The 14,973-nt window shown below is 45.1% G+C and overlaps 2 protein-coding genes across 6 annotated transcripts; one reads left to right on the plus strand and one right to left on the minus strand.

Moving 5' to 3' along the window:
- Positions 1 to 765: 765 nt before the first annotated feature.
- SKA2 (spindle and kinetochore associated complex subunit 2) lies at positions 766 to 9,560 on the minus strand. Of its 2 annotated transcripts, none has more exons than XM_051809252.1 (6): positions 9,413 to 9,560; positions 5,372 to 5,461; positions 4,469 to 4,645; positions 3,228 to 3,314; positions 1,871 to 1,906; positions 766 to 1,243 (listed from the first exon to the last, which is right to left on the minus strand). In XM_051809252.1, the coding sequence occupies exons 1-6, from the start codon at positions 9,557 to 9,559 to the stop codon at positions 1,214 to 1,216; spliced, it is 567 nt and encodes a 188-aa protein (XP_051665212.1). In that variant the 5' UTR covers position 9,560; the 3' UTR covers positions 766 to 1,213. The 2 variants fall into 2 exon arrangements, with proteins under 2 accessions (XP_051665212.1, XP_051665213.1); XM_051809253.1 differs by having other exon boundaries at positions 1,871 to 1,910.
- PRR11 (proline rich 11) lies at positions 8,813 to 14,806 on the plus strand. Of its 4 annotated transcripts, XM_051809251.1 has the most exons (11): positions 10,036 to 10,351; positions 10,811 to 10,922; positions 11,552 to 11,637; positions 11,737 to 11,831; positions 12,481 to 12,603; positions 12,896 to 13,138; positions 13,278 to 13,376; positions 13,864 to 13,973; positions 14,080 to 14,139; positions 14,242 to 14,338; positions 14,604 to 14,806. In XM_051809251.1, exons 2-11 carry the CDS (start codon positions 10,813 to 10,815, stop codon positions 14,667 to 14,669), a joined length of 1,089 nt encoding a protein of 362 aa, XP_051665211.1. In that variant the 5' UTR covers positions 10,036 to 10,351; positions 10,811 to 10,812; the 3' UTR covers positions 14,670 to 14,806. The 4 variants fall into 4 exon arrangements, with proteins under 4 accessions (XP_051665210.1, XP_051665209.1, XP_051665211.1 ...); XM_051809250.1 differs by lacking the exon at positions 10,036 to 10,351 and adding an exon at positions 8,813 to 8,924 and having other exon boundaries at positions 11,552 to 11,831; XM_051809249.1 differs by having other exon boundaries at positions 10,035 to 10,190; positions 11,552 to 11,831.
- Positions 14,807 to 14,973: the final 167 nt, after the last annotated feature.

Below are 14,973 nucleotides of genomic sequence, written 5' to 3' on the forward strand. Positions count from 1 at the left end.
CGGCCGCTCCGCCCCGCGCCCGCAGTGCGCATGCGCGGGGCCGCCCGCGGGAGGGCGGGGCCGCGCTGAGGGGAGAGCGGGAGGCGCGGCCACCCCTGAGGGAACCGGCGGCTCTTCGGTGTCCAAAGTAAGAGTTTGACGCGTGTTTTTTTGGTAAAAGGGCAGCAGACATCAAAAAAGCAATTTATCCCTCTTCTTTCCTTCCCTTTTTTCTTCAATGTCCAGGCTATTCCTCTTCCCATCAAACCCTAAACTGGCTCATCAATGAGTTCAGAAATCAGCCTTCCCCTCCCCAGGAGCACTAATTTGAATTCCTCTCCTTTGACAGACATAATTTTTCCCAAAACCCCACCGGAACTTGGGGTAAAACCTGGGATATCTTATCCCCTAATTAGGTCGAAATAAATATAGAAAAATTAAACATGCAGGGGAAAAAAATCCTGCTTATGTTTTTCACCGTGAGGGTGGTCAAACAGCGTTAACAGAGGTTGGGAATTCTCCATCCTTGGAATTTTTCAGGACGCTGCCCTGAGGGCGCTGCTGCAGCTGCTCCTGCTCTGACAGGGGGTTGGACTGGACAGTCTCCAGAGGTCCCTCCCAATCTCAGCCCCTCTGTGAGCCTCTGGTTTCCCTGGACTCTGAAAATCCCAAGGGAGTTCATGGCAAAGGAAAATTAAGCGGGTCAGGGCCCAGGTTCAGGGGTCAGGGCAAGGCACAGGGTCTGGAGTCACGTACACAAAAGTATAATAAATCCATGGCATCTCCTTAGCTTTCATCATTTATTCAGGAATGTAAGTACACTTAAGAGGCTTGGGTTACTTGTTAAAAACCCGCTGAAGAACGAGAGCAAGAAAAGGTCACATGGCTCGTAACAACTCTTCAAAAATGCATCAGCCATAGGCCTATAAATATCCAAGGCAAAATGCCAACCTCAGTGGTTTTTAACTCTCCAGTTTTAAGTACTAGAAACAGAATTCGTGCACAGAAACATTACAACTCTCCAACAGTGGACTTTCAGCAGCTCTTAGATCCCAGGGAAATACTTGTTCCTTCATAATCCAGGAGCTGGGACCAAGGTGCTTTTGTGTCTCAGACGAGAACGGGCCGAGCTTTCACTTACACAACTAATTCAACATCCCCTTTTTTGTTGCTTTTCACAATACCAAGTTCTTCCAGGACCTGAATTCTTGAGTGAGAGGGTTTCGTACTCATCTCATCCACCTGTGAAATACTCAGTGCTGCCCTGTAAGACAAACCCAAACTATTTACCAAAACAGGGATCAAACAGGCAGAAAAAGGCTAAAAAGCACATATTGAATGATTTTTGTGAGTGCTCTGTAAATCTCACCCTCTGGAGACTGTCACTTCCATTACCATTTAATAATCCCTCTAAATTGGTCTAAAGGAAGATTTTCCAGCAAGAAGAAGGAGGGAAGGAAGATACTCCCTCCAAACTATCATTGTATCTGCAGGCCCAGTGAAAAATCATTTAATCTGAGCTCTGGATTGACAAATCTGGTCTGTCAGTGACTATTTAGCTGTGTTTCAAAAACCAAACCAAAGCAAAACAGGAGAATTCCTTCCCATAAGTAGGGACAAATTGATTCAAAAGAGCTGTTTCTATGGTGAGACCATTTCTTCCATACCATAAACAAAGCAGGATGCACTTCAGTCCCATCAACAGCAAGAAGAACTCCCAGAACTATACACAGAATGTAGCTAAGAGGTCAGGTTCTTACACTAAAATCTGAATTCTTCACATGAAAGCAGGAGTTACTGGTGCTTGAGAGTGAAAACAGTGAATTTACTGTCTTTATTTACAGGCTTCACGAGAAGAAAACAGTGGGAAGATTATTTTTTCAGCACTTACCTTTAGCTGAGCCAGGGACTGTGGATCCTGCACAACCTAGCTAGGAATAAACACAGCAGAAGTGTCAGGATTTGTTAGAAATTTTCTTTTTTACACTTTCACTCCTGCACAAGTGGTTACATTTTACCACTGGATAACCCAGGATCTTGCAGCTGCCAACAGGCACAATGGATCAAACACAGTTTCAAGTAAAATTAAGTTTCAAATGGATCCAGCAGGATTGATATGCAAGTCAGATGAGCCTCTCCAGCTTCCTCCTTTGCATTCCAGTGTGGCTCTGAAAGCACTTCACATGCAGCAAAGGGAGAGATGGTTTCCCTCTTCCCAGGCAGCCCTGGGAGGCTGACAGCTGTGACAAGCTGAAAGCAGCTCTACCAAACCCTCCTCAGCCAGAAATACAGCCCTGATACAAAATTCCCAGGGCCTTTGCAACGTCTTCCCACTTTTTCTGCCTTTCAGGGAACGTCTTGAGAATACAAAGACAACACAGGGGCTGATCCCCACTGAGCCTTGGTAGCCACAGGATGCAGCTCCAGTGGGATTGTGGCAGCTGGGTGGGAAGTGCTTTAGAATTCAGGATGGAAAGGCAGGAACTGAGAGCATTTCTCAAGGAAGGAGCAGATATTTGCACACAGATACGTTGAGTGAAGCTGCAGGATCCTGGACAGCTTTCATGCAAACCAACCTTGGCAATAAAGGGACAGAAAGTGGGGTGTCCTGTGACAGTGGGCAGTGAGAAGGCACAGCAAAAAGACAAGATCAATCAGATAAATACACTCTGTTGACCCTCTTTATTATTGTGTTTTTAATATGACACCCAAACCAAATATTTGCAGATAATTATACTGGAATTTTGTGCTTTGAGCTACTTTTCAACAAATCTTAGTTTATTATCTATGTTCTACTGCATTGCAGTTAGAACATACTGTTACTCATACCCCAAAATTTATTTTTTACAGGAAATTAAATTTCTCTCCACGTTGAGATGCACTGGTTTGGATCAATTACATTCCTGACTCCCACCCAAAGGTTTTTTATCTCATGCATTAATAGAACAAGAGGATCAACAAGAGCAACCAACTGCAGCCCTGAAAAGAAACACAAACACATCCCAATGAAAAAAATAAGGGGAACAAAGTCTTCCATCAAAGCTAATTTTTCATTTGTGGACAATTAAACCGGAACAATTAAAAATCTTAACCTGTGTACAATAAAAATGAAAGGGTTTGTTAGAAACTTCATCCCATTTCTGAAAAATGCCACTCATTTGAGAGGTATTAAGTCACAAAAGCAGCCCTTCTGAGCCACACTCAGGATTCCTGGTTTCTGGGATGCTGACACTCCGTGCCCTAATTACCTTTCCCACTGATGATTCCATTTCTGTCCCAGTTTGGATGCCCAACTGCTGTGCTGCAGCCTGTTCTTCTGCTGACAGGGGCAAGCTCTAGGCAAAAAAAAAAAAAGCAAACACAGAGAACTCTGATCCCTTGGTTCCTGAGGTGATGATATTTACAGAAGAACTCAATGTTTATGGAGCCCTTTTCTCAGGGAAACTGGTAGTAGACTCCTACTTTCCTTCAACTGAAAGCAAATTCACAGGCAAAGTATTCCTGAAAAAAATCAACCATAATCTTCCTTTAGCATCAATACTATAAATTATTCAAGTAAGATAAATTCTTCAATAAAAAGAAGCACTTGAACTCAAAGACTTGCATTTCACCAGAGCAGTTTAATTCATCTCTGGTTTAGGAAATGAACAAAGTAGAAGAAAATCTTTATCTAAAATTCTACATATAACTCAAGAGAGGAGAGTCTTCCACTTTAACAAAATCCAAATACAGAATTATTCTTGGCAGCCTATCCTTGGAACACAGGGAGATATGATATATTTTCCTTTCTGTGACATGTAAGTACTGTCTTTTAAGTCAGGATACAGTACCTTTTCTCTGTAAAGACTTACCAGTCCCTTATCTAGAGGTGTTGACAGATAAAACACAATCTCAGGGCAGTGTTGTTAGAACATTGATCTGAAGCACCTTATTTGTAAAGGGACAAAATTAATGCTTTCACAACCTCCTCCAAATGTAACAAAGCAGTGTCTGAAGACCACTTAGGAAAATGTGTTCTTGGTTTTTTTAATAGCTAGAGGGGTGTTATCATACTGAGGAAAAACCTACAATCCCAGTGTGTATGTTCCAATGTGTTGGTTTTAACTTACTCACTTCAGACAGTGAAAAGAACATTTTCCACTTAAAAGCTTTCTTGCTTCTTAAAATCACCTTCACCTTCCATTTTCCATTCCTAAAAGATGCCAGCGTGGCCCTGGGACACAGCTGTGCCCAAAGGCATTGATTCCTCTGAAACCTCTATGAAATTATTGACACTACTCAGGTATTACTTCAGCTCCCAGTCTGAGCACTGCTGAGGACTGGGATTTACAGAGAGAGCTCCAATCCTGCAGGAATTTCTCCTGGGAAACCATCTTCTCATCTCCTTCCAAGAGCCTGCACTCTGTGCAACAGCTTCCAACCACCCACAGTAAGTAAAGGCTTCAATTTCCAGGAGTGAAAAGAAAGGGATTAAAAGGAAAAGCCCTACCTCAAGCCCAGCTTTTTGCTGTAATTCCTGAACTATCTTGGTTGTGTTCTCCACAGAAGCTTGGATGCCCTTCATGGCCTCTTTCTGCTCCCTGGCAATCCTGTCCATCCGGGTGCACAGCGCTTTGTAACGAGCTTTGGCTGCTGAGAGTCCTTCCAGGATAGCAAGGGGATTGTCCTGTGGAGAAGGTAAAAGTACATTTGCACCACACGAGCAAAGAAAATATGATCTGGGTAAATACCAGTTAAAAGGGCAGGTGTTGGAGGCACCAAAACAGGACACGAAATGAGCCTTTGCAGTGAAAAGTGTAGCTGTGAGGGTGTTTCTGCTCTAGATGGTGTTAATAAACCAGCATAACTCTGTGGTTCCACATCAAACACAGGAGGAGGAATTTATGGTGTTGGAGACCTTTAATAGCTTTTCTGGCATAGAATAAATTGGGGATTTCTAACAAAAATGATGATTTTTCTGCTGTATGTTACAATATACTCGGAGATAAGGACTTATTTATAGAATCCTTTACATGATGTCATTTATTGTTGTCCTCTTCCTCTCATCTCTCCCCCAAATATTAATTTAGTCATTGCTTCTGAGCAAGTTTAAGTTGGATCTGAGAGCTAAAACACACCTTTGCTCTGTCTCTTGAATTTAGGTGTTACCACTACTAATTTCTCAGAGCAGAACATGGGAGAATTTCCCTGTACCAAGAAACCAAGGGGGTTTTGTTTGAATTCATTCTAGGCCAGTTATCTTGATAAATGATGCAGGAAATGCTTCATAATAATAACAATAATAAAAACCTAACAACCAGATAAAAGAACAGTCCCATTTGTTACCATCTTCGTAGAAAATGCAGTAAAATCTATGCATTTAATCAAAAACATTATTAATTATTAACACTACCTCTGGTGGTGTATCATCAGGAAAAGTTTTCATTATTTCATACTCCAGTCTGTGTTGAATCCAGTCCAGATCAGCTTCTGCCTTCTGGAACTAAAATATTTAAGGTCAGGCACAGTGTATTAGAAACCAAAACCTGCAGACAAGCCCCAACCATTTGCCCTTCATGTGTTTCAGGAAAGCAGAAAACAGTTTTCAAACTTAACATTTTCAAAGTTCTGTTAGCAAAACCACAACCCAGCAGAGATTAAGAGCAAGTGTTCAGGATCCAAAAGTATCACCAGAGGTTCTGTTATTCATTATGTCAGGGATGTGTTCTTTCAGCTGGTTTTAATGCCCACAATATATTCTACTATTCCCCAATAAACCAGACTGACTAACAGCTAATAAAACTGATGACATCACTTTTCTCTCCTTGGGATAAATAAGCCACCAGAGAATTATCTAATTGCCTTGTAAACCAGTCTGCTGATAGCATTACTACTTAATTAATTTTAGCCTGTGATTTCAATATCTGTTAAAGACTTCCACTGCAAAGAAAGGCAGTTTGCCCAGTTCACAGGCCACTCATTAATTTTTTTACACAATAATTCGGTGATTTTTACAGTCACAGAAGAGACAGTGATGAAAGCAAGTTAAAAATGGTTGTAACTTCCTTAATTTGGTTTTCTCTGTTTCTGTTGGGATTAACCCCACAGTGACCATCCCAACTTCTTTAAGGAGTGGCCAGGAGTGCCTTTGAGGATCTGGAATTTCAGACAGCCTCAAGGAATAGGGTTTGATCCAGGATACTCTGCAATAAAACCCCCTTTCTGAGGGAGTGGAGATGGGTGATGTTTCACACACCCTCAGTAAATTTTCAAATAATAGCTTAAGAAAAGGAAACTAAATCTGGTGAAGAGCTTGAGCACCTATAAATCAAAGGGAAAAGCTTTCAGCCAGTACAGCCATAACTCACCATCTGCCCACCAAAACTTCTTCCCACACCTGCCCCAGAAACCAGCCATGATAAAATCCAGGAATAAAATACATTTCATTACACTACACATGTTTAAAGAGTTCAGGAGGGATTTTTTCCTTAACTGCCCAATAATTTCTCTTCTCCTCCACTAAGCAAACAGTTTTTTCATTTCCACAGGCAGGTACCCCCAAAAAAATAATTTTTTTTTTGCTTTTCTCCAACTCCTCCATTTGATTAATTTTGGGAAAGCAGACAATGGGTACAGGTGGCTTTGAGAATTACCCATGAAACATTCAAATTGATAATTTGAGACTTCCACAAAGACAGGAACCCACTAACACCATGCTACTACTGTGACCCAGGACATGAAAAAACTGAGTGTGAAGCTCAAAGCTTATCCATCACCTGGCTGGAATTTTAAGATCTGTGCTCAATGAAAAGCTTAACCCAGTTCAATATCACCGCTTTTTATTTCATAAACACTTATTTCTCACTGTTATTTCCAGAAACACACACACACACACACCCCTGCAAAAATCCCACCTGGGTCAGAAGCAGTTTATTTGACAACAGTCCCAAAGAAAATGCAGGTTTTGAAGTGTAAATTTGTAATTTACTCACGGGCTTGGAGGGGAGGGAGGCTGAAGGTGCTCTGCTCTCAGATGCTTTGACAATACTATTGCACTGCTCGCTGTACAGAACAGTAGTGCAATAAAGTCAGAGCACTTGTTAGCAGCAACTCTGGGCAGGGATCACCACCACACTCAGAAAAGGCAATAAAACACCTCAGCTCACACAGTGGTTGCTGTGGATCACGAAGAACTGGGTAATATTCAAGTTCACCCCACACACAAGAGCTCATGTATTTCAAGACATTCTTATTATTTGTAATTTGGTTGTTGCACTGACCAAAAGGGGGGGAAAAATCCCAAACCCCCCAACAAAATGCTCAGCAGAAAATTCGATTTCAAACAATTCTGGTGCTTTTTTTTTTACCTGGAAACTACAGTTCCAAATGCATTTATTTCTTAGGTTTGCCTCGCAGCAAGCGAAGGTTTGGAGCTGCTGTCAGACAGATGTTCTTAAAACTGCATTACAGGGAATGTTTTCTAGATATCAGTTTATTCTTTATAATCTGCAGGTGCTGAATCACTTTAAAATGTACTTAAACACTTATTTCTCAGCTCTGTGGATGTACATTATCCCTGGCGTTGCCACATGGGTGCGAGAGCACCGTCACTGTGGGGGTGTATTTCATAAATCTAAATGAAAGTGTTTTTTTTTTAACTTCATATTGAAAGTTTGAGAACTCTCAGGGTTTGGAGGTGCTGAGATCCTCAACAACAAAAATCAAAGAAACCTGGGAATGGAGCGGAGAAGAACTAGGAATGCTGGACAGTGTTCTTTGCTCCTTGCAGGGCACTCAGAAAACTCAAAACTATTTTACAGCTGTTTTGCAAATCCCCTCCTGGTCTCAGGCAGTGACTTTGGACGTGTGACTGTAGCAAAAAATGAGAACATAACGTAGACAGCATTGCTGGCCAATGCCCTTTTAACATTGCACTGCTTTTTGTGCATGATCACTAGTAGTACAACATAAAAAGGGCACTGGACAGACACCACTCCAGGAAAAAAAGTAGGACCACAGTACCAAAAATCCAGTGACAGAACCTGTCCAACCCGGCCTTGACTTATTTAAATTGAGAGCTTTATGATTTTCTGTAATTAATCTCATACTGTAGGTGTGATGGTGTCACTGAACCATCGATTACCTGGGATTTTCATGCACACTGTTCTGTTGAAACCCCCCCTAATTAGTTTATCCCTGGTTCCACGAGACTGAAAATGAAGCTTCCCAAGAAATTCGTGTCAAAACCTCGGGGGAAATAAGTGTTTTATCACAACTCCGTGGAGAGAGCTGAGCTCACGGGAAATCCAGGAAGAAGAAACAATTAGCAGAAGGAAAAGCAAAAGAGACACAAAGCTGGGATTTGTGAAACTGTTCCGAATTCCACCACCAGGTGTAAAACACCCTCTTAACTTTCAGGGAGCCAAAAGACACCTCTGTGACTATTTACGTGTCAGAGTCACTTGAAAGTAAGACTTTCAATAAAACACATATTTAAGCCATATTAACTAAATAATAATCAGTAAATAATAAATAAATAAAGCATACGACCCAAGTGCCTCTAAACGTATTTCTGAATTATTACTTCTAAACTAGGCTTAAAAAGAAAGAAAAAAAAAAGAATTCTAAGAGAAAAGATATGGGGAGACCGAGGGAGAATCTTTAATGTAAAAAAAGATCAGATAGAAGCAAGGTCGAGGTTTTAGGGATGCCACAAGGAACTCGGCTGGTCGGGGACAGCTTTCCAGCGCCTCTCCGTCAGGGAAGCACAGCACAGCTTTTTCCTGGGAGGTTATTTTTTGCGCTTTTTTCCCACTTTTCCAGAAGCGGGGCAGACAGGGAGGCGACCATTCCATAACGGAGAGTTCGGAGTCCAAGGCTGGGAAAACTCCTGGAACCGGAGCTGGGAAAGAAGGGAGCCCAGCCCACCCACCTCCTCCCCCCGTACTCAAAATGGTCCAGCCCAGGTGAGCGCTCCACCCTCTCCCCCCGCCGGGACGAAATGGACTCGCCCCCCCCGCGCCCCGCTGTGCCCCGCGTTCCCCCCCCCCCCCCATTCCCGCACGTGGTGCGGCCCGGCCGCGTCCCCCGCGCAGTGGGCGCGCCCGCCCCCCCCCAGGTGCGCGGGAATGGCCGCGCCCTGCCCCGCGCCGAGCGCGGCGCAGGCCCCGCCCCGCGGGGGGGGCCGCGCAATGGACCGGCCCGGCCGAACCCGCCTGACCCGGACGCGCCCGCCGGGCGCCCAGCCGAGGGCGGCGCGGGCCGCGCTCAGGGCCCGGATGCGGAGCGGCGGGCGCGGCTGAGCGGCCGCTCTTCCTCGTCGCGCCGCGCCCGTGCTCTCCCCGCCTTCCCCTCCCTTCCTCCTGTCCGCGGAGGCCCCGCGCCCCGCGAGGCGCCGCCGGCGGGCGGCCCTGCGGCGCGGGCGGCCCCGAGCGCGGCCGCCGCCCGCCCTCACCATGGCCTCGAGCCTGGCGACCGCCGTCTCCATGTTGAATAGTTGACATTCCTCAGGCGGCGGCGGGGAGATCCCCACCCCCCGCGCGGCGCACGGGAGAGCCGCCGCCGCCCATTGGCCAGCTGTCACTCGCCGCGCGCCCCCCATTGGCCCGCGGCGCGCCGAGCGCGCTCGCCATTGGCCCGGCGGGAATGTAAACCCGCTCCGAGGTACGGCGGCGCTGATTGGCCCGGAGTGGGCTCCGGGCGATGATTGGCCGGGGCGGGGCGCGCGCCGCTGGCTGGGCGGGCCCTGGTCACCCCCCCAGCTTCACACCCGGTCCGTTCGGTGCCCCCAGCGGGGCCGCTGTTACGTCTCGTTCGCCCCACCGGCCTCCCCCGGCCGAGCGCTGCCCGCAGCTGATTGTCGGCGCCGGACCCGTTCGCCCAATGGCGGTGCCCGGGACGGGGCGGGGGCAGCGCCGGCCCCGCTCCGGTGAAGCGCGCGGGATGGGGCGGAGGGGGGGGGGGGGGGCCCTCAGCGCGACGGCCAATCAGCGCGCGGCTTACACGCGCCGCGTGGGGGCCGCGGCTGAGAGCGGCGCTGCCATTGGCTGAGCGCACCGCCGGGATCGGTTTGAATCGGCGGCGGCGGCAGCGGCCGCGGGGGGGGACGGGGCGGCCTTGGGACACCTCCGGGACATCTCCCGATTCCAGGAACACCCCCCGGATCCTGGGGGGCACAAGGGACACCCCCCGGGCTGCTCAGACACCCCCCGGCACCGGGGACACCCCCACAGGTCTGTGTGTGAGGAGCCCCCGCGCCCCGGTGCGGGGTCACCGGTGAGGGACCGACCGGGCCCGTCCCGGGGCCTCGTCTTCGTGTCTTCTGCCTCCGTTCTCCACAAGCGTCGTTTTGCCGAAATTCAGGGTTTGTCGCTTCAGGATAAAGAAAAACTGGGTATAATTAATATATCGATAATTTTAATGTTTATATTTATTATAGCTCTGTGTTTGTTATAGCTATATTTATAATTTATTATAGCTATATGTTTCTATTTAACATAGCTATATATTTCTATTTACTATAGCTATATATTAATATATTTATTCTAATTATTTATAATAATTATATTTCTTTATAATATTTACTTCTTACATAAATAGGGGGAAAGAAGCCCATTATAAAATGGTGCTTTTTTTGTTCACTACTCGGGTACAAAGACATCCCTGTGACTCGTGAGAACTTAAGGATATATTTTTTTTATCAGCATTATGTGATGCTTGCGGCAAGGCAGCTGTGAATAACCTCTGCCTGGATGTCTGGGGTGCTGCCCACGTTATTCTCTTGGGTGGCAGCTCTGCCCCAGTGTGTAATTTGGTCTCTGGACATTCATTTTAAATGTGACTTTTTTAACAGCAATGGCAAAGCGTAAGAGATGCAGGCAAAAAAGGAGAGCCCGAGGAAGATTTCACCTGAAACAAAAGAGAGATGCTGCAAAGCCCCGGGGCTCAGTTTGTCCTTCCCCAGGGTAAGAGGCTCAGCTTGACCTTTGGCTTTTCACCCAGTGCCTGGGTTTTGTTGTTTTGCTCCTAGTTCCTCATGGAACTGAGGGAATAGAATTGTGTTTGGAGCCTGTCTCCATCCTGGCAGGGGTGCTGTGGAATAACTTCATCTCATGGATCATCTTGAGCACTTACAAGGGGAAACAGCCTCAGGTTGTGCCAGGGGAGTTTCAGGTTGGATATTAGGAAAAGCTTCACTGGTTTGGCACTGGAACAGGTTTCCCATGGAAGTGGTGGAGTCACCATCCCTGGAAGTGTTCAGCTGACAAGCAGACATGGCACTTCGTGATGTGGTTTGGTGTTACTCAGTTGAAGGTTGGACATGATGATCTTGGAGGTCTTTTCCAACCTCAGTGATTCCATGACTAATAACCAGGAAAGGCAATTTGAATAAAAAGAGATTTCAAATATTATTGCCCACCCTCCCCTTTTATTGAAATGTATCTTGACCTCTCCTGGTTCCTCTGGTCACATTTACTCTCTTGTTACCTGCCATTCCTGCTTGTAATTTCCAGATGATTGGTCACAGTTAACTTTATTAGAGGCTGAAATGATAAATATAATTCTGGCCTCACTCTGAAATGTTCTGTTGCAGGTCACCAGTTGATCTTCCTCTGAACCCAACACCTGTCCCAGGGGGCTCCCTCTGGCCATCAGCCTTGCCCAGCATAAAAGATGTGGTAAAACCCTTGAAATCAGCAGCAAAAAATGTGGTAAAACCCTTGGAATCAGCAGCAAAAAATGTGGTAAAACCCTTGGAATCAGCAGCAAAAAATGTGATAAAACCCTTGGAATCAGCAGCAAAAAATGTGGTAAAACCCTTGGAATCAGCAGCATCGTTTCTGTACTGGTGGGGCCAGAACAAAATTGCACAGGTACAGTTTGTGTTTCTCCATTTTTAGCCATGTGTGAGGTGGTTCTTTGTGCTCAGACACAGGATACACGGGGAGATTTGAGAGCTGAGCTGTACATTTAGTTACCTAAAGTGTATTTATTGAAACATTGAAACACTGTATTGAAACATTTAAAGTATGTTTAGTGTTTACTGTTGAAGGAATGAATAATGAGATGTGCCAAGACATGAAATCATAGAATCCTAGAATATCCTGTGTTGGAAGGGACTCACAAGGATCATCCAAGTCCAACTCCTTGGACAGTCCCAAGAATCCCACCATGTGCCCACTGCATATGTGCAATTGCAGGTTTTTTATTGGAATATCAGCAGGATTTAAAGTGACAAAGGCTGTGGTTTTTCTTTCATAGCATAGAAATGATTGTTTGGGCTTTTCAGGTCAAATGTGAATTTTACTTTAGAATTCCTAGATGAAGTTAAAGTTCTTTTAGAAAGTCACTCCTCGGGTTCCTGTCAGGGAAGTATTTGATGAAATTTTGTATCTTCCTGTTGTGCTTTTCCATGGACTGCAATAAGACCTTGCCATAGAACTCTCCATAGTAATCACAGGCATGTTTCTGGAAACAACACCTGCTGGTGAAAACATTAATGTGCTTTCTTTTTATGCTCAGAGTTTTAAGGTGGTTAAAGACACCGTGTTTCCGTCACAAATCTACTTAAGGGAACTTAATGCTTTGAGAGAGCAGCTGGAAAAGTTGGAAAGTGAATTTTCCAAGCTCCAAGAAACACTCCAGGTCAGTGGCAGCCCCGGTGGGGCAGGGTAATGTTTGTCTGTGTGGGTGTGTAAGGAACTGTGGTCAGTGCAGAAGCTCTGAAATCTGAAGGGTTCTCACAGGGCATTCCTGCATTCAGTGTTGCTGAACTGCAGTTTCCTCACAGCCAGAGGGAACTGGTGTGCTGATGAGCCTCCTGAAAGGCTCTTGTGCCTGTACAGATCAACTTCAGCCAGAACCTTTGTTCTCTAAAATTCCATCTCCTTTTGCCAGTGGATTTAATGTCCTCTTGTTGATTTATGTCGTTTTTCAGATGAACGGAACTGCAGCTTTGTCTCCAGAAAATCCTCTTTGCCAAAGGTGTCACAAACCAGTCCTGGGTGCTCCTGTACAGACACAGATGGACCTGCTGGCATCAGTGCCTGCTCCTCCTCCTCCTCCTCCTCCTCCTCCACCTCCTCCTCCCCCTCCTCCTCCACCACCACCACTGCCCCCACCAAAACTGCCTCCAGCACCTCTCCTCCTCAAACGGGGCACTGGCTCCAAAGCACTTCTGGTAAGGACTCAGAAGGCTCCTCTATTTTTTTCCCTGGTGCCTGGGTTCTTTGGGCCTGGATCCATGGGCAATGTGTGTGTTTGTGAGCAGTCAGTCACCTGGCAATCCTGATTCCCCTTCCAAACCCCTTTGTTTTCAGGCACCACCAGTGAAGAAGGACGGGCCGATGCAGATCACGCTCAAAGACCTCCTGAATGTCAAGCTGAAGAAGACAAACAGCAACCTGAGAATGGACAAGGTAGGCTGGAGGGGACAGGGATAACCAGGTGACAGTGCATTGAGGCAAACTCCACCCTGGAAATGGTGCCTTTCCTGCAGTGCTTCTCTTAGCCCATCATAGAATTTTTTCAGTAAATTAGTTCTTCTCTTCCAAAGTTTCATTCTAATTCTGCACCTGGGCATTTGAAGGGAAGAAATGAAGAGACCAACCTCTGGCACGCAGGACAGTTCTGATTTTACATTATAAGGCCATGGAGCTTTCCTGTAGATTTAGGTCTGTTATCAATAGGTTTTGGGCTTTCTTTGCCCAGCTGAAATATTGTTTGCAAAAGTGTTTGGGGGGTGTTTGTTTTTAATAGATCTATTTTTATCCAAGACACCAGTTCAAATCTTAATAATTCAAAAAAAGCATAAAAGCCATAAACCACAAAAGTCTTTCAGAGTATAAGTATTGAATAGATTTGAAGTTAGTTTTATTTGTGGTAACATTTCTTTCCTTGCTTTAGGCAGAATCACCAGGGAAGCCACGCAGGGCATTAATTACAGTCTCAGATCTACAGAGTATTAGTTTGAGACCTAAATCCAAGCCATCAGCTCACGTCACAAATTCCTTAATGTAAGATCCTTTCTTCCTTTCTTTGATATTAGATTTTTTTCTGTTTAAAACAGTGATTAACATGGTTTACAGAGTGGAAAATATTTTATTTGTTTCGTTCTATTAGTACTCCCCCTAAAAATCAGATTGATCTTCGGAAACATCTGAAGAAAGTCAATATACAAAGGTAAGTTCCTTCCTGTTCTCTGGATTCTTTTTTTTTTTTTTTTTTTAATCTAGAAAAAAATAGAGAACTAATAATAATTCCCCTTGTGTCCAATCTTTCCAGAAGTCCTGGTGGCACTCCTCTAAATAATAAAGAAAACATTGAATGTGGCTCTGGGTTGACACCAATAATGACACAGGCACTGCGACGCAAATTCCAGGCAAGTCACTCTCTCTCTTTTGGAGCAATAAATTGGCTTTAAAATCCATAGAATTTCCTACTGATTTTTCCCTACAGTGCAGTCCATACGACTTTGAAATTCATAGTTCCACTTTGCAGAAGAACAAAATCTGAGGGTTAATAATGTCTTTTATTTTAATGACTTGCTCTGGTTGTTTTATGGTGTCAGCTGAGAATTGCACTGTTTTATCTCAGTCACAACTAGTTCAGATATCCAAGTTCTGACCCTTCCCTTGTTTTGACAGATGGCTCATCCGAAGAGTCCCTCCCCTGCCCGGTTAAGTGCTGCAAACAGCTTTGATGAAAAGTAAAAAGGAAAGTAGGTTTATGGAACAATGTATTTGTCATTTGTTGTCGGGATTTGAATTGGATTTCCCTTTTGAATCCCATTTTTATCACGCTCAGGCACATGTATTTGTAAGTGCACACAAGAACAGGATATTATGAAACCCTGTTAAGCAGATTTTACTTTTTATATTTCATAATGTCTCGGTTTCTATAATGTCTCAATTTGGTTGCATCTTCATTCTTAATGGAAACAAAGCATGAAATTTCCCAAGTCCTTTGACCACTGTCTGCTGCTGAAGCAGGGACTATTATGCTCCCAACACTGGT

Source organism: Manacus candei, unplaced genomic scaffold (genome assembly GCF_025592945.1).
Source record: "Manacus candei isolate 608988 ecotype Guabito, Panama unplaced genomic scaffold, ASM2559294v1 h1tg000076l, whole genome shotgun sequence".
NCBI classification, from domain to species: domain Eukaryota; kingdom Metazoa; phylum Chordata; class Aves; order Passeriformes; family Pipridae; genus Manacus; species Manacus candei.

Coding starts and splice junctions, on each gene's coding strand:
- SKA2 (XM_051809252.1), bottom strand. CDS start 9,559: ATGGGGGGCGCGCGGCGAGTGACAGCTGGCCAATGGGCGGCGGCGGCT. Junction 5,462..9,412: donor TCGCCAGGCTCGAGGCCATG/GTGAGGGCGGGC, acceptor TAAATATTTTAG/TTCCAGAAGGCAGAAGCTGA. Junction 4,646..5,371: donor CTGATGATACACCACCAGAG/GTAGTGTTAATA, acceptor CCTTCTCCACAG/GACAATCCCCTTGCTATCCT.
- PRR11 (XM_051809250.1), top strand. CDS start 10,813: ATGGCAAAGCGTAAGAGATGCAGGCAAAAAAGGAGAGCCCGAGGAAGA. Junction 13,377..13,863: donor GCAACCTGAGAATGGACAAG/GTAGGCTGGAGG, acceptor TCCTTGCTTTAG/GCAGAATCACCAGGGAAGCC. Junction 14,140..14,241: donor AAGAAAGTCAATATACAAAG/GTAAGTTCCTTC, acceptor CAATCTTTCCAG/AAGTCCTGGTGGCACTCCTC.